At 34.7% G+C, this 19556-nt stretch overlaps 2 protein-coding genes across 3 annotated transcripts in view; one reads left to right on the forward strand and one right to left on the reverse strand.

Annotated features, from left to right (window-relative positions):
- Positions 1–6097, forward strand: part of 5-HT2A (5-hydroxytryptamine receptor 2A) — a 37112-nt gene extending 31015 nt beyond the window's left edge. The window contains 4 exon segments of the mRNA XM_065308865.1: positions 8–95; positions 98–240; positions 4096–4395; positions 4485–6097. Of these exon segments, the coding sequence (XP_065164937.1) occupies positions 8–95; positions 98–240; positions 4096–4395; positions 4485–4695 (742 nt within the window). The 3' untranslated portion in view covers positions 4696–6097.
- Positions 1–19556, reverse strand: part of LOC135796733 (26S proteasome non-ATPase regulatory subunit 1-like) — a 98487-nt gene that overhangs the window by 37938 nt on the left and 40993 nt on the right. The window lies entirely within an intron of this gene.

Raw genomic sequence — 19556 nt, forward strand, 5'->3', positions numbered from 1 at the left:
CGTTTAGATCAAACAATATGCGAATGTCGGCATCAAATCCACAATTATCGTATACCAACGGCGGCGGCACGTCGCTATCGTCCGGGAACAATGAGCGGAGTGTGGGGGCGGCGGTGGTGGTGGAGGACACCGTGATCAAGGCACACAGACACCGGAGAATATCGCCAGAGAGACACGTAACTTTAACCTACGCTCACTCAAACTGCAGCTCAACAGCGTGCCATCGAACTTGAATTTCAGGTGAGAATTAGATTAATTAGACTCCAGCGTGTCGACATTGGACATTCCAACGCTTCAAACACACCCTACAAACTCCCACACCGAAAATCTAAAAATCACAGCGTCGTCTTGTTTGCGAATTTGTTTTTGTAACATTAAGCTTGCGACACAGCTTAAACGATGAGCAAACTTCGGTTTTAATTAAAATTTAAATTAAACAAAAACTTTTTTACCAATTTATTTTAGGGAATAATCGTGTAATGATTTTATAAGTATCTTTTCTCGGTAAGAGCAATAACAATTCAATTAAGTTGAATATTTTTAGCCTAAATATAGGCAATTCAAGATACATGAGTAGACGGGAGCTCAAAGAAAGTCATGATGCGATATGTTGGCATTCAAACGGCGCAAAAAAAGAATGGGCGACTGCACGCGAAAATTGTTCATGCGGAGGCGGCGACGGCGTCGACGTAAAAAGTAATTTTCCGGACGGTTTTCCACCGAAATTAACGCGGCACGACGACAACAACTCCAGAATACCGGCTGGAATATTCAAACATACATACGGGCACAACACACATACATTACTTGTGTCTTTTTCCGCAAATATTTGCTGAATTTGTAGTTTCAATTAAAATTTTAGATTCACATAAATCACGCGTTACAGAAAAAAGTCGCAACTAACATTTATAACTGTTTGAAGTGAGTGAATTTAATTAGTGAATAGCTTTCAGCTGTAAACTCAACGACGTGATTTATGATTGTTACTTTTAGTTTGGATTAGATAAATAGGACTTTTTTTGCAGTCAAGTTTCATTAAATAAAATATGAGAAGCTAATAGTAGGTGACATCGTACGCTGTCAGCAACAAATGTCGTCTTAAAGTAATTATTATCGTATTAAACTAATTTAATTTAGTTTTATCCATTATTGGACAAAATTTTGAGTGTTACGCCATCTGGTGATGAATAGTCATCAAAGTTTTTGATTTTGTCGGAATAGAAATTAGTGAATTTAAAAAAGTTTTAAATTAAAAAAAAAATTTTGTTTTGGAAAAGAATTCATAAAAATCTACATATAAAACTAATGTGCATTAGTTACAACATTTATAACTCAAGAACAGCTGGACAGATTTTGATAATCTATTATTTGTTGGATTTGTCCGCGTCTCAAATAGCAGAATAACTATTAAAATATTAAAAATTGTTACGCAATGAGTATTAAATAAGGAATGAAACTTGGTATCGAGATTCAATCGTAGTTATAGTTAAATAATTGAATCCGAGATGGCGCTTCATTACATTATTAGTATTTCTTATAAAATTAATATAATCGTTTATTAAATACAACGGCAATGAAGTCACGGGCAAAAGCTAGTATTTAAATAATTGCAATTGATGCAAAAGCTAAATGTTTACTTTAATTTTGGGTTTTGGTTTTCATTATACAGTCAAAAAATTAAAATTTATTTATTTTGTATCAAAAATGTTATATATACGTTAAATAAATAACTGAAAGTGTCTCTCGGACGAAATATATTTATCCAACAAAAAAGGGTTTCATCCCACATTAAGGATTTTCACCTACATGTGAAAATACATAGAAACTCTATAACAACTTAAGATTTGATTATATGATTTGACCTTCTCTTTACAAATAAAATCTTACACATAGAAAAAGCCTATTTTCGAATAGAATACCAAAGCTGAGCAAACAAAACTTTAAAATGAGCTTTGAAACAAACGCACGATGCAATTGTTTCGACTTTTCACGCTCCGACTGACATTTCAAACTCGTTTGTTCCCGGCCTGTACGATATTTCAGCGTTTCACGCCGCCATAATTTCGGCCATTATAAAGAGCCGTCATCATCATCATCACTCAAAACGAATGAAACAACCCGTTTGCTTTAAACGATTTGACATTCTCCAAACAAACATAAAACAAAAAAAAGCCACGACGTATAGAATAAGAATTGTCATCAAATGCGGTTGTGATGTACAACTATACTAAAAGCTTCAAGTATGTATCACGGTTCGGGTCAAACTATGTAGTGGTTCAAATTGGACCAACTTTTCTCATTTTGAGGTGCGCACGCGAGGAAAAGGTCGCTTTTCACATCCGCAGGCCTAATAACGTCGTTACGCTCGTTATCCGCATGCAAATACTTGGACTCCACCAAGCCGCCACCGCAGGCACGTGTCAGTTACACTCGTCATCATCTTGTGATCTTTTCGATGTGGCACTCAAATTATCTTCCAACACCTCAAATATTACCCCGAAATAAATCTACATATTGTTGGAAGGGTGGATCTCGTGCAAGTAGCTAAAAATGATTTGTTCGAAATGTACTGATCTGTCGTGATCCTGATCCGAAATGTGATCCGCTTCCGAAATGAAGCCCCAGAGAGAGTGGGAGAGGTCGCCTCGGGGTCGCCGAGGTCGGCGATGGACGGGCCGAGATTACAGTCTCGGATATTACGCGAAACTAATCTCAACTTAATACCAGATTCGTTGCTCTGGGTGGGCATTTTCAGGTGCTTCCCGAACTCCCAATCTCTTCGAAAACCTTTGCAATTATATCGTCCAGTAAGTTATGGCCAGGGTTGCTGCTTAATAACCCAGCAACCAAGAAATCAAATTTTCCAAACTGTAAAGTTCAAGTGAATGACTTTCTTTCAAACATGTCAAAATAAATATCAACTAAATTTGTTACAGTGATAGATATCCTAGGTTTTCGGCAATTTCTGCGCCAATATTTGTCCCCAGTATTGTGACAACAAAATTATATTCCACAAATATTTATGAAATTAAACTTATATTTATTTTTTGGGTATTGAACCGGAAATATGTAAATTCTGGCAATAAAATTGGCAATTTTATTTGAAAGATATGAAAATTGTTAAAAATGCATTTTCGCGCCATCTAAGGCACACAATTGTTGAACTATAACTATCCCTTATTTAACACACTTTAAAGCATAATTGTCAATATTTTAACAGTTATACTGCTATTCAGGGTGGAAAGGAATCCAACAAATCATAAATCATTAAAATCTATCCAGTAATTCTAAACTTATGAATGTTGTAACTAACACAACTCTGTTTTATGAGTAGGTATACTAGCTTTTCCCTGCGACTTCGCCTTTTAATAAAAATGTAATTCGATTTTACTCTCTTGTTCTAGACATAGTATGTGTTAATTCTATCAATAAGATTCGCAATTTTATTTTAAAGAAATTAATTATATAAATAATTGCTAATAATGCACTTCAGCGTGCCATCTCTGATTCAACTCTTTAACTATTACTATGATTGAATTTCAATGCCAACTCTTATCCTATAGAAAAGGGCTGTTTGTAGGATTTTCCGGGCAATTATTCGATATTTTCTCGCTGTAAAAACCATCCTTGGACTTTAACGAACACTTTAAAAAAAGAATTGGCCAAATTGGTCTACTCGTTGTTGAGTTATGCGCTTACCAACACAATTTGCGATTCATTTTTATATAGTAGATATATAATATAGATAAATTTATCGTTTATATATCCATATTAGTAAAACGGATCATTTAAAATAATTGGCACGTAAAGTGCATTAACTAGCGCATTAAATACTGGCGGACAAATAGTCGTACCATAAGTTTCTATATTACACAATATGCTTAACGCATAATTCACTGCACCCAGATATCCTAATCGAGAATACCGGAAAAATTCGCAACAAACCAAATCAGATCCACTGTAGAGAAATAATCAGCGATAAACTCATCGAAGTGAAAATAATGTGCATCTTATCATATTACTCGCGCACGAAAAATTCTCAAACGATACAGTCATCATCAGCAGAATATGCTAACAAGTCTTGAAATTTTACAGATTATTGACAGGTCGAGTGACAAAACGTAAAAACCTCGCCGTAAATTCAGTCGCAACCGAACAAAAAGCATCCAAAGTATTGGGTCTGGTTTTCTTCACATTTGTCCTTTGCTGGGCGCCTTTCTTCATCCTCAACATTCTCTTTGCTGCGTGCCCAAAATGCGACGTGCCCGACCACGTGGTCGTCGTCTGCTTGTGGCTGGGCTACGTCAGCTCGACAATCAACCCCATCATCTACACCGTCTTCAATCGTACGTTCCGCGCTGCGTTCATCAGACTATTGCTTTGCAAATGTCAAAGGTAACTAAATAATTTGCAATTTCTAGTTATCGTATTTTTATTTATTTGCATGCATTTTATTTAATAGTTTTATTTTGTACGCACTTTAGGCTATCGAGACCTGTTAGATATAGGTCCGTGAACGAGAACCGCGGCGCGGCGAGTCTCTGCACTCCATCAGCACTACCCCTCGCCATCAGTCTACAAGGCACACCGTTATTAACACCTGCATCGACGGATACATCCTACATGGTTGTCACAAGGACACCGTCAGCCAATTTCCGAGAACATAAAGACACCTATCAAGACCATGATTGTTAGATAAGCACCGCAAAACAGAAAAAATCAAAACCTTTGATGTAAAAATCCGAATTTCTTCACGAGTAAGTTTTTTCAATTTTTCACCACCTCATTTAATCAATGTGTTTAAGTTTAAACACTAAAATTAATCAGCAGTATTCTTAATGTTAAGAATAAAACAATCAAGTAAATTTGATGAAAACATTCCTCACCAAAACAAGAAAAATTGTCAATGTTATATAAAAATTATAAAAAATTACATGTAAACATGTTGACAATCTAATCAAATGTAGAGAGTATTTATTATTATTGATAGCTATATATTTTCATTTTATAAATGAAACAAAACTATCTGTATTGGTGTAAAAAAAGATTATTATAACATGGGGAAGAATATTGCACTTATTTATTATACGTGTCACCAACAAATACGATGGTAATTAAATGTAAGTCGTGTATATTGTAAGTGAAAAAAACTATCTACAATAATTCTACCAAAAATTAATTGTATGTTTGTAGATAGATAGTATTAAAATCAGCCAAATGAAGATAAATATATAAAGATATAAATATTTATTTATAATTGTGATGTTTAATGATAGACTTAAAATTGGAGACTTCAAATGTTATACAGGGTGTTGCAAAATATTTTTGTGTTAAAAGGAAAAATTTAATTTTTTTGCAAAATTTTATAAAAAATGGTTATAAAAATAGTAAATATTACATTTTTGGGTGTTAAAAGTGATACTTTGAAGCATTAAGTAAGTATTTACGTTTTCCGATGTAAATATTCTTAGTTAATATATAAAATTTGCATTTTGTTAAAAAAATGGTTGTTTGTAAAGTAAGTTTACGATCGAGATGTTTACGTGATAACGTCTTATTGGTGATATAATTTTTTTTGTTGCAATTGTTGTAACACTTCACTTGCACTTCACATTTTGTTTCACTGTTAAATATTCAACGAAAACTTAACCGCACGAGAAAATCTCCATTCGTTTGTATGCCGCTAGAGTGAGAGAGACGGAAGATCGGTCCACTCACTCGAACACTATGCCTGCCTCCGCTCGTGTGGATTCCGCGTGTCAAGTTTCACGGAATGACTGGCAGCGCTCGAGATGAGACGGGAGATCGGTCCGTCTCTCTCTCTCTCTCTCGTTATACCTGCGATCGGAGGCCTCGTGACAAGTTTCTGAACATGTCACCCGACTAAAACGATTTTAAAGACGTTATCACGTCAAAAAAACTTTTTTTTTGCAAAAAAAAGTTCTAAAAATAACATAATTTGATGATAAATTTGAACCGTCATTTGTGCAGACACCCTGAATTATATGTAGCTCTCTAAAAAATGAACTCTCTCCAAGCTTTGAAGCAATTATTAGACTTTTTTTTAAATACATGTTCCAAAAATGTGCATCATTAATCAATGTGATGTTGCGTAATTGACGTTATACGTCACTGTGAACGTAACTAATAGACGATAATGAAAATAAATCATTGTTTTAATTTTATTACACTTATAAAAAGAAACCAACCCTTTTGGCGAGCAACACATTCAGATATTAAAAATTCAACAAAAGGTAAGTAACGAATTAGGTAGAATTTAACTTCAACAGCGAAATCATCGTGTTAATTGACCGAATCTTTTTTGCGCTTTTTTTCTCAAATGAAAATAAAAATTTCGTTATTTTTGTCTTTGAATGCATTTTGTCATTCAGGCCTTGGAAGAAAGGTAGCAGGCACAAAGCCAAATGATTTATACTACGTATACAAATCGTCGACGCGGCGCATACGGAAAGTTGAAAGATACGAATGCAGATTTCCACGCACACCTACACACCATATGCAGCGATGAATTTATTTCTTCACATGTAGGTATATTCTTGAGATAAGATTTGTCGAAATGCGCTCGTATATCTATCTCGTCGTCCGCACCGACTTTGCATTCAATCTTGGATGCAATATTCGTATTACATAAATCTCTTTGGACGTGAAATATAAATAATGTGCGCGGATGCACTAATTTTATTTACAGTCTAACAAGTTTGCTCATAATAAAAGTAATATAATTATAATGACAAAATAATGTTGTAAACTGTGTCTTCAACTTTCGACTTTCTAAGTTGCATCCTGCATTATCAGTCATTTTTCATAGAGCCGGGAGAAAATATAAAAGTTTCGCAAAAGAATTAAAGTTCGCTGCGAGATGGCGGAGGCGCCGCGCCGCGCCCGTTTTGCATTTTCCTCAAGCGGATAACGGCAACTTGTAACAAACTTTGTCCATTTCGACGTTTAGGAATTAATAGTGTCGCAATCGTCGGACAAGATTTTGCATTTAAACTTTTTCAGTTTCCTAAAAGCAAATTACGCAAAACAAGTTCAAATTTGCTCTCAATTTGTCCGTCTGCATGCAAAAAATATTTTTTTACACACTGTATATAACACAATGGATTTGCGATTTAAAGTAATCGTGACTCAAATCTTAACAAATAAAATTTACACCTGAAGAAACGCGTTGATGTAAAACGTAAACGTTTCCTGTCCTCAACAAAAAAAATGTGAAAAAAAAAACAACCCGAAAACTTTTGCCTCATTCCCGAAAGTTGAATCATTTCGTTCCATCAAATCTTTATCTCGACTCGCGCACAATGAACGACCCAACAATACGCAGCCGTCCATCAAGGAACGATTTATTTACATTTGTATACAATTTCGCTGCGTTTGCATCAAAGGAACCCTTTTTACCTTTTTTATGATAATGGCTAAAGATAAAGAGAAGATTACATACAGACAAAAGTAAATATGTACGAAAAAGGCACAAAGCATACATTTTATACAGTTGTACCTCTTTCCAACTAGCGCCATCTATAATTTAATAGCCATAAAATTTTAAAAAATAAATTTTATTTGTAATTTAATTTTCATTTGATTTATAACCTTCTAGATCTCCTCTTTAACACTTAGCCTGACTGATTGATTGTAACTTCTTCTGGAAACCGCACTTACTAGCTTTATATGACCTATAGACCCCGTGAATGCGGTAGAAATGTAAAGAGAATCTCCAAACGGAAACGACGCTGGCAGTCGAAACCTCTAAACCGCAAATGTGCGGCATAGCGGGTGGAAAACGTACGAGTGCGACATTTCAATCAGCTTCATGTACGCCCATTCAACAACAACGCGACAAATGTTAACCCCATGCGGTAGGTATGCATCACAAAATGCGTGTAGCGAATTACGTATGACTAAGGGTAGTTTTCGAGCATTAATTTGTATCAATATTTTAACAAAAACCACTAGAACCACTAAAACCGCTACAACCACTAAAATTAGACTCGCTTTGATTTTGCTCCCCAAGACGAAAGGGCGGGTCCACATTGAAGGGTGAGAGTTAAGTAGATGGAAACGTAAATAATAAATGTGATTCGCTCTAGATCGACGACAACGTCGTGGACAAAATGCCACGATCGAAATTTAAGCATACAAACTTGAATTGAGTATAAAAAGTATGAAAAATGTCCAATTAAAACTTGCTATGAAAAGTGATGTAATGACAGGAATAATTAAAAATTTTCTTACGTTAATTAATAATTAAGCGTGTATTTAGTTGGAAATTTGCAAGTTTAATTCTTGCATTCCTTGAAAAAAACGCGTACAATCGCATCGTTTTATTTTGCGTTGCCTTTTGAAAAGTCTAAACTTATTTATAAAAGTCTTAAAGGCATTTTCATTTCTGTGCCATTGCATAGCGGTGCAGCTGCGCCCCGAGTGTAATAATTCAACTTAATTTGCATCTTTTCCACACATCACTTTGGGAATTCACGTTTTCGAGCAAATTCAAACCGTACGCAAAGTGAAATACGCAAACTTGCCGACGGCTAAACAGAAAATACCACCGCGCGACCGTCTCTAAAAAGAAAGAACGAGCCGGTGTGTTAGGCGAAAGAAAGAAAAACCCACCTACACGTTCAATGGTGGGTATACAGTTTGAGCTGTTGGTGGAAATGTAGGTGGAAACCGATGCGAGTTGCGGTCGGACGAGCGCAACAAGGAATAAGCCCGGAAGGCTTTCAAATTGGTTGCGTGTTACTCTCGCCGGTCGCCAGAGACGACGACCGCGAGACGATTGCGACGCTGAGCGCATTTTACACGTTCACGGCGGTATTATCGCCCAAAAACTCGTACAAGTGGTGCGAAAAAAGGACGAAACAAAAGGCGGAAAAGAATAACCGAAAAAAGAACCAAGATAAAGACGTCAAAAGAAAAAAGACAGCTATTTATTACTAACACGTAAGAGTTTTCCTTTTTTTAATGTTGCGGCTATGCGCAGTAAGAAACAAAAGGATTTCGTTTTTGTTATAGAAAATTGAATATTACGCTACCAAAACACACAAAAATATATAATTGCGAAATGTATTATTTAACTAGCTTTTTCCCGCGACTTCGTCCCGGTAGTGTTTAATAAAAATGTAATTCGTTTTTACTCTCTTGTTCTAGACATAGTATGTGTCAATTCTATCAATAAGATTCGCAATTTTATTTTAATGAAATTAATTATAAAAGAATTGCTAATAATGCACTTCAGCGCGTCATCTCGGATTCAACTATTTAACTATAACAATGATTGAATCTCAATGCCAACTTTTATCCTATAGAAAAGGGCTGTTTTTAGGGTTTTCCCGGCAATTTTTCGAAGTTTTCTCGCCGTTAAAACCATCCTTGGACTTTAACTATCAGTTATGCGTTTTCCAACAAATTTTGTGATTCACTTTTATATTATAGATATACTAATAGATTATTACCAAAATTTGCTACCATAGCATTTAAGATATAAACCAACCTTCATATTCAGTTAATATAAATTATTTTGATATAAATTAAAAACTTTTTCTGTTAATTAAAAGAAACTTTGCATACAAGCAATGTAAATTTGCAACTGAATATTAATATTCCAGCAAAAACTACCCGCAACAAATTAGAACTAATCAAACAAGCGTTGCAAAAAGTTAGCTGAATACCTACCTCTCGCAAAATTATACCTAACTCTTTTATATTCATACATTTACGAGTACATTTGCATTTTCCATTTATTATCTCTCATAATTTTTGAAACATTATGTTGGTAAAATCGTAAACAGATTTAGTACCGCGTGCGGCATGACGCAGAAAATGAAAATTAGATTAATTATCGCCCACCTAATTGGCGCAAATGCAAATTTGCGTTCCGTCGACGCAAAATAAGAAACGTGGAGTGACAATGCTACCAGACGACAACAATTCATTAGTAGAAAGCTATTAGTAAGAAATTTCAGAACAAATTCAAAACTAATCAGAAATAATTGAACAGGAAACATTTAATTTTGGATGTAAGAAATATTTAGGGATGCAGACGGTGGCGCTGTCTAAAAGGGAGTAGAAGTATCAATTTTGTGGTAGAAGAAAATGTATACTACCGAAAAGTAGATTTCTGCAAAATTTATAGCGCCACCTGTTGTAAAACGGCTCATTTAGAATAAAGGACCTTCAGTGTTATCCTGGAAAACTGCTATTCTAAAAAATATTCCTGTAGTTATATTTCAACCTAAATTAATTGTATTATTAAAGCAAACACAGATGGCCAAAACATTATTTCTATTTTTTGTTTTATCTCTAAAAAATGAGCACTTTTCTTCCATGTTTCTCATGTTTTTAAGTTTTTTTTTGTTGTTTTTGTGGTTTATAGACCACAAAAATGCGCAGTGTGCAGTCAGCGGCTTTACGAGCAGTTATAGAGCAATACAAATTACGCTTTTATCTTCACAGCCATCCGCAATGAGGCAATTTACTTTAATTCATGACGTAAATTCATCCTCGTTTAAAACCGTGCTTTCCGCAGTCGAAAAAACAAAAGCAAAAAATCGCTGAAAAACAAACACAGAACCAACTACCGACGCACCAGCAGTAGAATTTCCCGAACAAAAATAAAACAGAATAAACTTAAAATGCTCCAAGGAAAAGTTCGTAAATGCTGAGAAATTGCTACCTAGAGTTAACGCTAAAGTTATAAGGTAAACGAAATTGTTTTCGCTCATTTTATACCTTGCGCTGGTTTAACCCACACACCTACTTACTACTCATATATTATCATATTTGTATTGTGTGTTTATTTCCTAGAGCGCAAATATTTCTCAGTGAAACTTTGTTTTTAATCACGCTCAAAAGAAATGCTTATTACCTCGAATAAATTTCCGTCTGGGTTAGACGGCAGATTCACCTGTTTGCATCAGTATGGCATCAAAGATAGTCGTCAAAGTTGGCGATATTAATCCCTCGCATCCGACGACGCTCGAGATCGCTTACAAGCAAAATTATACATTCAAGCGTGTAGCAAGGCAGCAGCAGCAAGAAGCTTCCATCGCCTCCGGTCGCCACTTGCATACTTTGCCAAAACAGCCCAAAGCTTTACATATTTCCTTCGAAAGCTTCGTATAGTGGTACTCTAGCTACAGCTACATTTATTGTACTTTAAAAACAAAAAAGTATAACGAAACTTTTAACTGTTTTCATCACCGAAATGTGACCAGGATTTTAAAGTGAAATAAAATGAAACATGGTGAAAGTATTATGTGATATTTTTTAGTTGGCCAGAGCAATTTCGACTCAGGACGTTTAAAATATTGTGCGCGGATGGCATCCGTCGGGACGCGAGTATGAGACGGCCATGATCCATCGGGAATACGCGGCAATATATGAAACGATGTCAAGTCGAGTGGAAAATGTGCAAGACTCACGTAATACACGCTGAGACGCAATACACTCCTAGGTCACGAAAAAAAACCGGTGAGACAACTCAATGGAAAGTTTCTATGAAAAAAAATTTTGAAATATTGAAGTTTTTATGAGGCTGTGCGCGTTTAGGTTTAATAAAATATCCTTTCAATATAATTCGCACTTTGCCAATGATACTGGAGTGTCTGGACGATCAAAAAATTAATAAAACAAGTTTTAAGAAAATACCTAAACATATTTATGATAAAATATACTAAAAAATAAATGTTTTAGAAATAAACAAAATATTTCCGTTGAAAGATGCAGATGCAAACTGGGAATCAGTTCACTCAAGATTTATGGCCACACTTTTTCCAGAAATTAATTAAAAAGTAGATGTAAGAACCAACAGTATAGTTTCAGGCGAAAATCTACTCAAAATGCAATAAAATTTAATGACTTAACTTAAGTAACCTCCAACATATTACAGTAAAATGTGAAATTCATATAAAACGTTTGAATGTAAATTCAAACCCAACCTAGGTATTTGTGATACCTCGTACCTAGTGGCAACGATGGAAGTTTTCGATTAATCCGTGAATAATTAAAAGCTATAAATTCTCATTCGACTGGCGCGACCGTAATTCGACTTTTATAATCCCGCGCACAAATTCGAAAGCTTTATCTTCGGTCGAAGGGGAATTTGGGTGCCTTAGCTGAGCTTTTGTTTGCAGGCGCATTCTTTTGCTAAGGTTATTCATGAGACGCCTACGTGAGATCAAGTAAAATGCCATTGTACAAGTAAACACGATATTAATTTATATAACACTTGCAATTACCTTACGGACAAAAACAATATAAGTATAAATACCGACTAACCTTTAATTTGAACGATTCTCCGTTTTCCTCGGAGGCAGATGAAATGGTTGTTACATCAACAAGTGGCAGGTGGGAAGAAGTGTGTTGGCGGATCCAATGTCAAATTTAATATTAATGATAGTTTTTCCAAACAAGCACAGAGATTTAAAGTTTAAATTATGCATATAGTTTTCGGAACACTTGTTTAACGCGACATAAACTCGACTTGGATTTTATTTTCAATTTTGAACCTACGAGTTCACCTAACCTAAAAGTTAATGTCGTGTAACCGGTTTTTCTTTTCTTAAGTTGATACAAATGTACGAGATGATGACCGAGTATAATACACTCGTAAATAGAATAGTTTTTATGCTTTTACACTGATACTCTCACAATGATTTCTATGTTTATCTAGTTTTTCTCTACAAAAACACAAGAACACACCAAAAAATGCAGACTCTATGAGCGAACTAAAATACGTATAGTGTGTTGCCTACTCATGTTGCGTCGCTTCCTTTGTTTGGGGATATAATGCTAGACACAAAGATTACAGAAGGTAACTGAAATCTAAGTGTGAAACGCGATGCATTCTTAGATTAAGTATTTTGATTCAAATTCAAACACTAAATGATAGACATTTACTTACAATAGTGACATAGACTTAAACTCGACACGGATTGGGATTAAACTGATTTTATTGTGTAAATACGGCATATATAAACCTAACCTGAATGTTGTCTGCAGAATTACAGATTGTTTCTTCCGACGATAGATGAAAATAAAAACAATATAGTAAGGTGTATTTGTATACCGCCTGCATTATATTTGTAATAACTCACAATAATTTGTTATTTTATCTTGATTTTTACAGTTGTAACACACGAACATATCAAAAATACCGTCGCGGCGTTCAAACTAAATAACGTATAATGTGTTGCCTACTCTAGTCGAGTCGCGTCGCGTACCCAGACACGTTTTTGATCAACATGAAACCGTGTGCAACCAAAACAACACTAAACATTGTGCTTCAAAAAGAGACTAAACAAGATAACAAAAATCCACGAGTTCAACACGTATTGGTATTTTTATACTACACTTAATGTAAATATTAAACCGGTTTTTATATTTCTAGACAAGAAATGATGCCCTGCAAAAAAAAAACATAATTAACTTTTTGCTTCACCCGAAACACGAATTTCAGCAAAACCAACAAGCTTTTAATTAATTTAACCAGACTGGCTTAATTAACTGATTGCTATTTTTACATACAGGTATTTTTCATTCTCTAGTTTAACAAGTGCGTTCGTTTTGTTGACATAAAGTAATGTCTATTGTCACAGAATCCAAATTAGTCAAATAATTTTAATTTATATAAACTTACATTAATATTAATGGAGTTATTTACCACTATTTACTATGGGCACTAATTTGTTTATTTTCACGAAATATTACGAGTAATGCGATTTATTGTAGCAAAAATAACACGAGTTACGCGGACCGCACGCGCCTACCCAGCGACGACTGAAAACGAAATGCTGCAAATATGCTGCAAATGTTTGTGTTTCTCGTCTCCAACAGCGTTCTTATCAGTTCTGCACGAAACCGGTGCCGTGATACGACGCAGCTATGCTGACAGCGGTCAATCCAAGGCGAATCAAGAAATCAAAATTTTCACGTACCAACAATCAACATATTTCAATTTTGTCGATTGCAATGTAGTTAAATAAAAATACATATCAAAAATTAAACTTAAGTCATTTCAATAATTTTTTTCTCCTGACGGTGTATGATATTTTATATGGTCTTGTCCTGCAACGTAGGCAACTGCGCAGGTGCAAGCTCTACTCTGTGACTAAAGCTCGTGTGTAAAGTACTTTAGTCACGGTCTTATGCCGTCTGTGTTTAACGTACAACTTTTTGTGTCTTAAAACCGTGGGAAAAGTGGCACTTTAAAAATTGAAAAAAAAAATATTAATTTTCATGTGGTAAAGGTAAAATTTATTCTCTTAAAGAAAGCATAATACAAAATATAATATATTTAATTTATTACAGAATTTTATTTTTTTTTATAGAGAATATTTGACTTTTATTCATTTTTCAAATAAATTTTTCCCTAACTCTAACTAAGTTACTAATTAATCCAATTACTCTCTGATAATACACCCCCTTTGGGAAACCGCAAACTTTACCGAAGTAATAACAGTATTTCAGGTAATTTTTCGCAATTTTTGCAGATTAAATTCGTCATTTTTCGTGTTTATTGTTTCAAACTCATGCACGAACAAGGTGATAATCTCGGATGACTCGGCTGCTGCTACATTGTCTCACTCCGTAAACTTTGCCAACTTTGTCGTGCTTTATTAGGCGAGACGGGGACAACACTAATTACGTTTTTTTTATGCTTGTGCGTCCTGCACGCTACGTCAGACGGCTTTTTCGATCAGGTGCGAATAGCGAATATTTATCAAAATGCGAAATGATCGCACTTATCTCCAACGCGAATGATATCGAAGCTTTTAATTAAGTCTAGACCATGCTGTGTCTTAAATCAGTTTTTAATCCATAAAATATTAAGGGGACATGGCATTTTAATACAAAATAGAAAAATTATTTGTTTTTAAAAACCGCGACTTCTTCCTAATAATTTATAATTAGTAATTAATTTATCCTTTCTTATTCAATGTATAAAATTTAGCAAAATTATTCATTATTTTTATTTAAAGAAATGAAAAATTCGAATAATGCACTTTAGCGCCATCTAGGATTGAGTTATTCAGCTATAAAAATGATTGATTCCCCATATCAATTTTTATCACTTATTTAACACCATTTAAATCACAATTTTCAATATTTTAATGGTTATTCTGCTATTCGGGGCGGAAACGAATCCAATAAATCGTAAATCATCAAAATCTGTCCCGTCGTTCATAAGTTATCGGTGTTGTAACTAACGCAACTTGGTTCCAATGGAATAAGGAGTATGGAAACCAACACGACAAAAAAATCATTTTTTTACTTATTTTATTAATAATTTTGAGTTTCTTATTTAATAAACTAAAATTGTCCGTACGTAATATACAATAAACAAATTTATTCTACAAAATTAGTATTTTTTGATAAAACATATCCAAAAATATTAAAATAAGGAAAACATGTAACATAATAATAATTTAATTTTTTCGACATTCAATCATATAAAACGCTGTTGCTTTGATAAATAGCAATAAAATTAAAGAAAACAAAATTTAAACGAGTCGATATTTTATTAACCAAAATATAAGCTTATAATGTAGGTTATTCATTCGTCAGGGTTATAAATTCGAGCATTGAAATACCTTGGAAAATGTGTAGGAAATGTAAAGTAGGCTGCCCCCACAACGCCCAAAAAAGATGAAGGCGAAGAGCGTGGTGCGATAAATAAGCAAAATATTTCGCCGTCGCTTTAAATTGAACGAAATACGCGCGCGCACTTATTTTTCATTTGGCCCGCGCACGCAATTCGGAATCAAATCGCAATCATCATCGTCATCATCATCGCGCTCCGCATTTCAATAAACGAATAAACGCACTCGGCCAATTTTAATAAGCGCGGCGTCCCCTAAAAACGTCGCACGTAACCCAACAACCCAACAACTCAACATCCAGGTGTGGGTTGAGCATAATTGAACATATTTTCCTTTATTACGTTTCACTGAGTAAAGTTATGGCTGTGTAATGAAGTCGGAAATTGAATATTCGTTAAAATCACAAAACGCAGAATGAAATATAAACTTTTTAATTAATTGCTTAATTACAAACTATTTACTTGAAGTTATAGATGGCGTTGGCTGTAATGTTTTATGTTCTATTCGAGAGTTGAAATCGATGAATCGATTAGACGTGTTGGCAAAATTTGCTCATCATCAGCACAAATCCAAGACGAAGAAGGGAAAAATTAGAAGGTCAGCAAATAAAACTAATAAGCGAAGTCAATCTCCTGGAATTGATTGGCGCGCCGCACACAGCCTTCATCCTCCTACGCCTGATAACCTTACTTTGCATAAAAGCGCGCGTCCGCGCGAACAATAGAAAAACGCCTAAATATAAATTTTACGCTCGTTTCATAATGGAAACTAATTTTCACTCAAAAAACATTATTGTATAGTTGTATATTAATATCTCAGTAATATAAAAAAGATTCGAAAAATCTGTTGGTAAGCGCATAACTCAACAAGGCCTAGACCAATTTGGCCAATTCTTTTTTTAAATGTTTGTTAAAGTCCAAGGATGGTTTTTACGGCGAGAAAAATTCGAATAATTTCCGGGAAAACCCTAAAAACCGCCTTTTTCTATAGGATAAATGTTGGCATTGAGATTCAATCATAGTTATAGTTCAATAGTTGAATCCGAGATGGCGCGCTGAAGTGCATTATTAGCAATTCTTTATATAATTAATTTTTTTAAAATAAAATTGCGAATCTTATTGATAGAATTGACACATACTATGTCTAGAACAAGAGAGTAAAAACGAATTACATTTTTATTAAACACTACCGGGACGAAGTCGCGGGCAAAATCTAGTAATATTATATATCTTATGCAACCAACTATACAAATCTTATTTCATGTACCATCAAACATGAAACGCGAGATGAGTTTAAACCGTTTGTGCTCTCTGGCTTTGCATTACACTGCAGGTGCTCGCTGCGTTTAATTTCAAATTAATTAATTCCGCCATGTTGTTAAAGGTCTTGTAAGCGTGTGAATTCAATTGGTTTAAATGTCATCAGGCGTGAACGCGTGAAGCATTAATATAACACAATATTAGGCATGAATAATCCGATGCTAGATGGCGGACCTTTTTGATGCCTAACCTAGTTTTGGCGTATGACTAAATAATTTCTTTGTTATAGGCAGCGTAATGAACATGAGCGGAAGGACAATTAAAAGGACTTTGTGTCGAAAAGTGTCTGTGACACTGCGACTCGGCGGACAACTATTACAATCACATTATGAGAGCATTATCAAGCACTCTGTGTGCTCGACCACTTTGGCAGCGAGTTGAGCAAGCTCGACACGGAGCCTAATTGGTGGCAAGGAGCTTTTCCGGCGGAGGACAATTTGATTATAAAGATCGTCCATCGTCCAAAGTGCAAAAAATAGAAAATATGTAGAAAAATACTTAAAATTCATTAATAATTAATTTAAAACTTAAAGAATTTTTACTTTCTTGTTTCTTGGTTTCTTCGTCCCGGAAGTGTTTAATAAAAATGTAATTCGTTTTTACTCTCTTGTTCTAGACATAGTATGTGTCAATTCTATCAATAAGATTTGCAATTTGATTTTAAAGAAATTAATTATATAAAGAATTGCTAATAATGCACTTCAGTGTGCCATCTCGGATTTAACTATTTAACTATAACTATGATTGAATCTCAATGCCAACTTTTATCCCATAGAAAAAAGCGGTCTTTAGGGTTTTCCCGGCAATTTTTCGAATTTTTCTTGCCGTAAAAACCATCCTTGGACTCTAACAAACATTTAGCAGTTATGCGCTTACGAACAGATTTTGCCATTCATTTTATATTATAAAATTTCATATTGTTTAATTCACATTTTCCGACATTTTCGTATTTATTCTGCTATTCAGAGCGGCAATGAATGCAACAAATAATAAATCATTAAAATCTGTCCATTCATTGTTGAGTTATAAATACTGTAACTAACACGACTTTCCTTTATATATTTATTTATAGATTTATGATGATATTTTAAACCATAGAATTTCAATTTTATCAGTGAAGTAGACTGATTGCGTAGTGCTGTGCACTGGTGATGTAATTTTATCAATCAATGTAAAGACGATGATACGACGCCCTGATGATAGCGATTTGTCATGAAATAGAAGTCGAATGCCTGGAAAAATAAATTTTCAACATTCACTAGAATACTGTAATAAAACATATATTTTACTAGGTGTAAAACTATACTACAATGTAAACTTTTTGTTTTAATATAGATTTCCTGGTATATTTTGTATGAAAATTGTGTTTGTCCAATCTATAAACATGTTTGCACGTATATTTTTACATATATATGATCCCAAACTAAACATCATAAGACTCAAGACTCAAAGTTGGCTACTAGTCACTGGTCGCCCAGAGTCGTTTTCTAAGCGGGCTTTGCCTGTTTTGTAGGCCAAACGAATTCATCGCATCTGCTCAAGCAACCAGTGGCGTAGCTACCATAAAACATAAATATGCAATGCGTTGGTGATCAATAAGCAATAAGGTGGTTCATTCTGTATCAGTTAACATGTTCATTAAATATATTTCTAGATGACATTTTCAAGTATCAGCCTCAGGGATGTACATAACAGGGCACTACCATGATAACCAAAATCAGGTTATGTTCAATTTATGGAATATTTGGGAGGTTTTACCTTTAAAAATGGTCACACTTTACACCTGAAGATGGAAATAAGTAACGATGAGTATCCGAAAGAGAATCCCCTGCAACCCAAGAACAAAAGATGCAGTGTTGGTAAGCGGGTATCAGAAAACCTCTCGATTGACCAGCAAGTAGCTAGTTCCAAGGGAACGCCGTCAGAGAGTGGAGTCAAATGACTCTCTGCAGCATTAAGAAATGTGACCAGGAAGCGATGAAAGGAAAAATAGTGAAGGAGATCTGGAGATGCCGGGGAAAATCCAAAATACGAAAGAGTTTTGCACCAATTTATAACTTTTTTTTCTATATAAAAGTAAAAGAATGTCAAAAACTGTCGTTGATATATGCTGCTACGCCACTGCAAGTAACTTTCGTGTTTCGTCACAAAGCAGCTTGAAAAGCACAAACACACGCTGCCAGCTTGATGGAAACACACAGACGCAGCGCACAGAAAGAAATATTGAACATGCTCAAAGTGCTCGATGAAGATAAAGTCAGTTTTTCGTCTTTGCGTTTTCCACTCTCTTTGTGCACGACGTTTCTTTGCTTTTCTTGATATTCCATTGCATTTACAAACTAAAAAGATAAGTTAATCTCATTCTATGATCTAAACATTAATAAAACATATTTCCATCGGCAGTAATGAATTAATCCATGATAAATATATTTTGATACAAAATGAGCCTGTATGCGAAAAGCAAGCTAATCGCGTAATAACGTCAATGACACTAACGAGCGTATTTAATAACAATCGAATTGTCGACCGGGCCAGAGCGGATTGTTATCGCATTGGCGACGACAGGAGCATGAGGGGCATGCGACGGTGATTGAATAATGCAGGCAACTTGTTG

The sequence above is a fragment of the Atheta coriaria genome, unplaced genomic scaffold, assembly GCF_025399875.1.
Source record: "Atheta coriaria isolate IRGN ID8LTWV9N9 unplaced genomic scaffold, Caltech_Dcor_3.1 hic_scaffold_7_pilon, whole genome shotgun sequence".
Taxonomy (NCBI): Eukaryota; Metazoa; Arthropoda; class Insecta; order Coleoptera; family Staphylinidae; genus Dalotia; species Dalotia coriaria.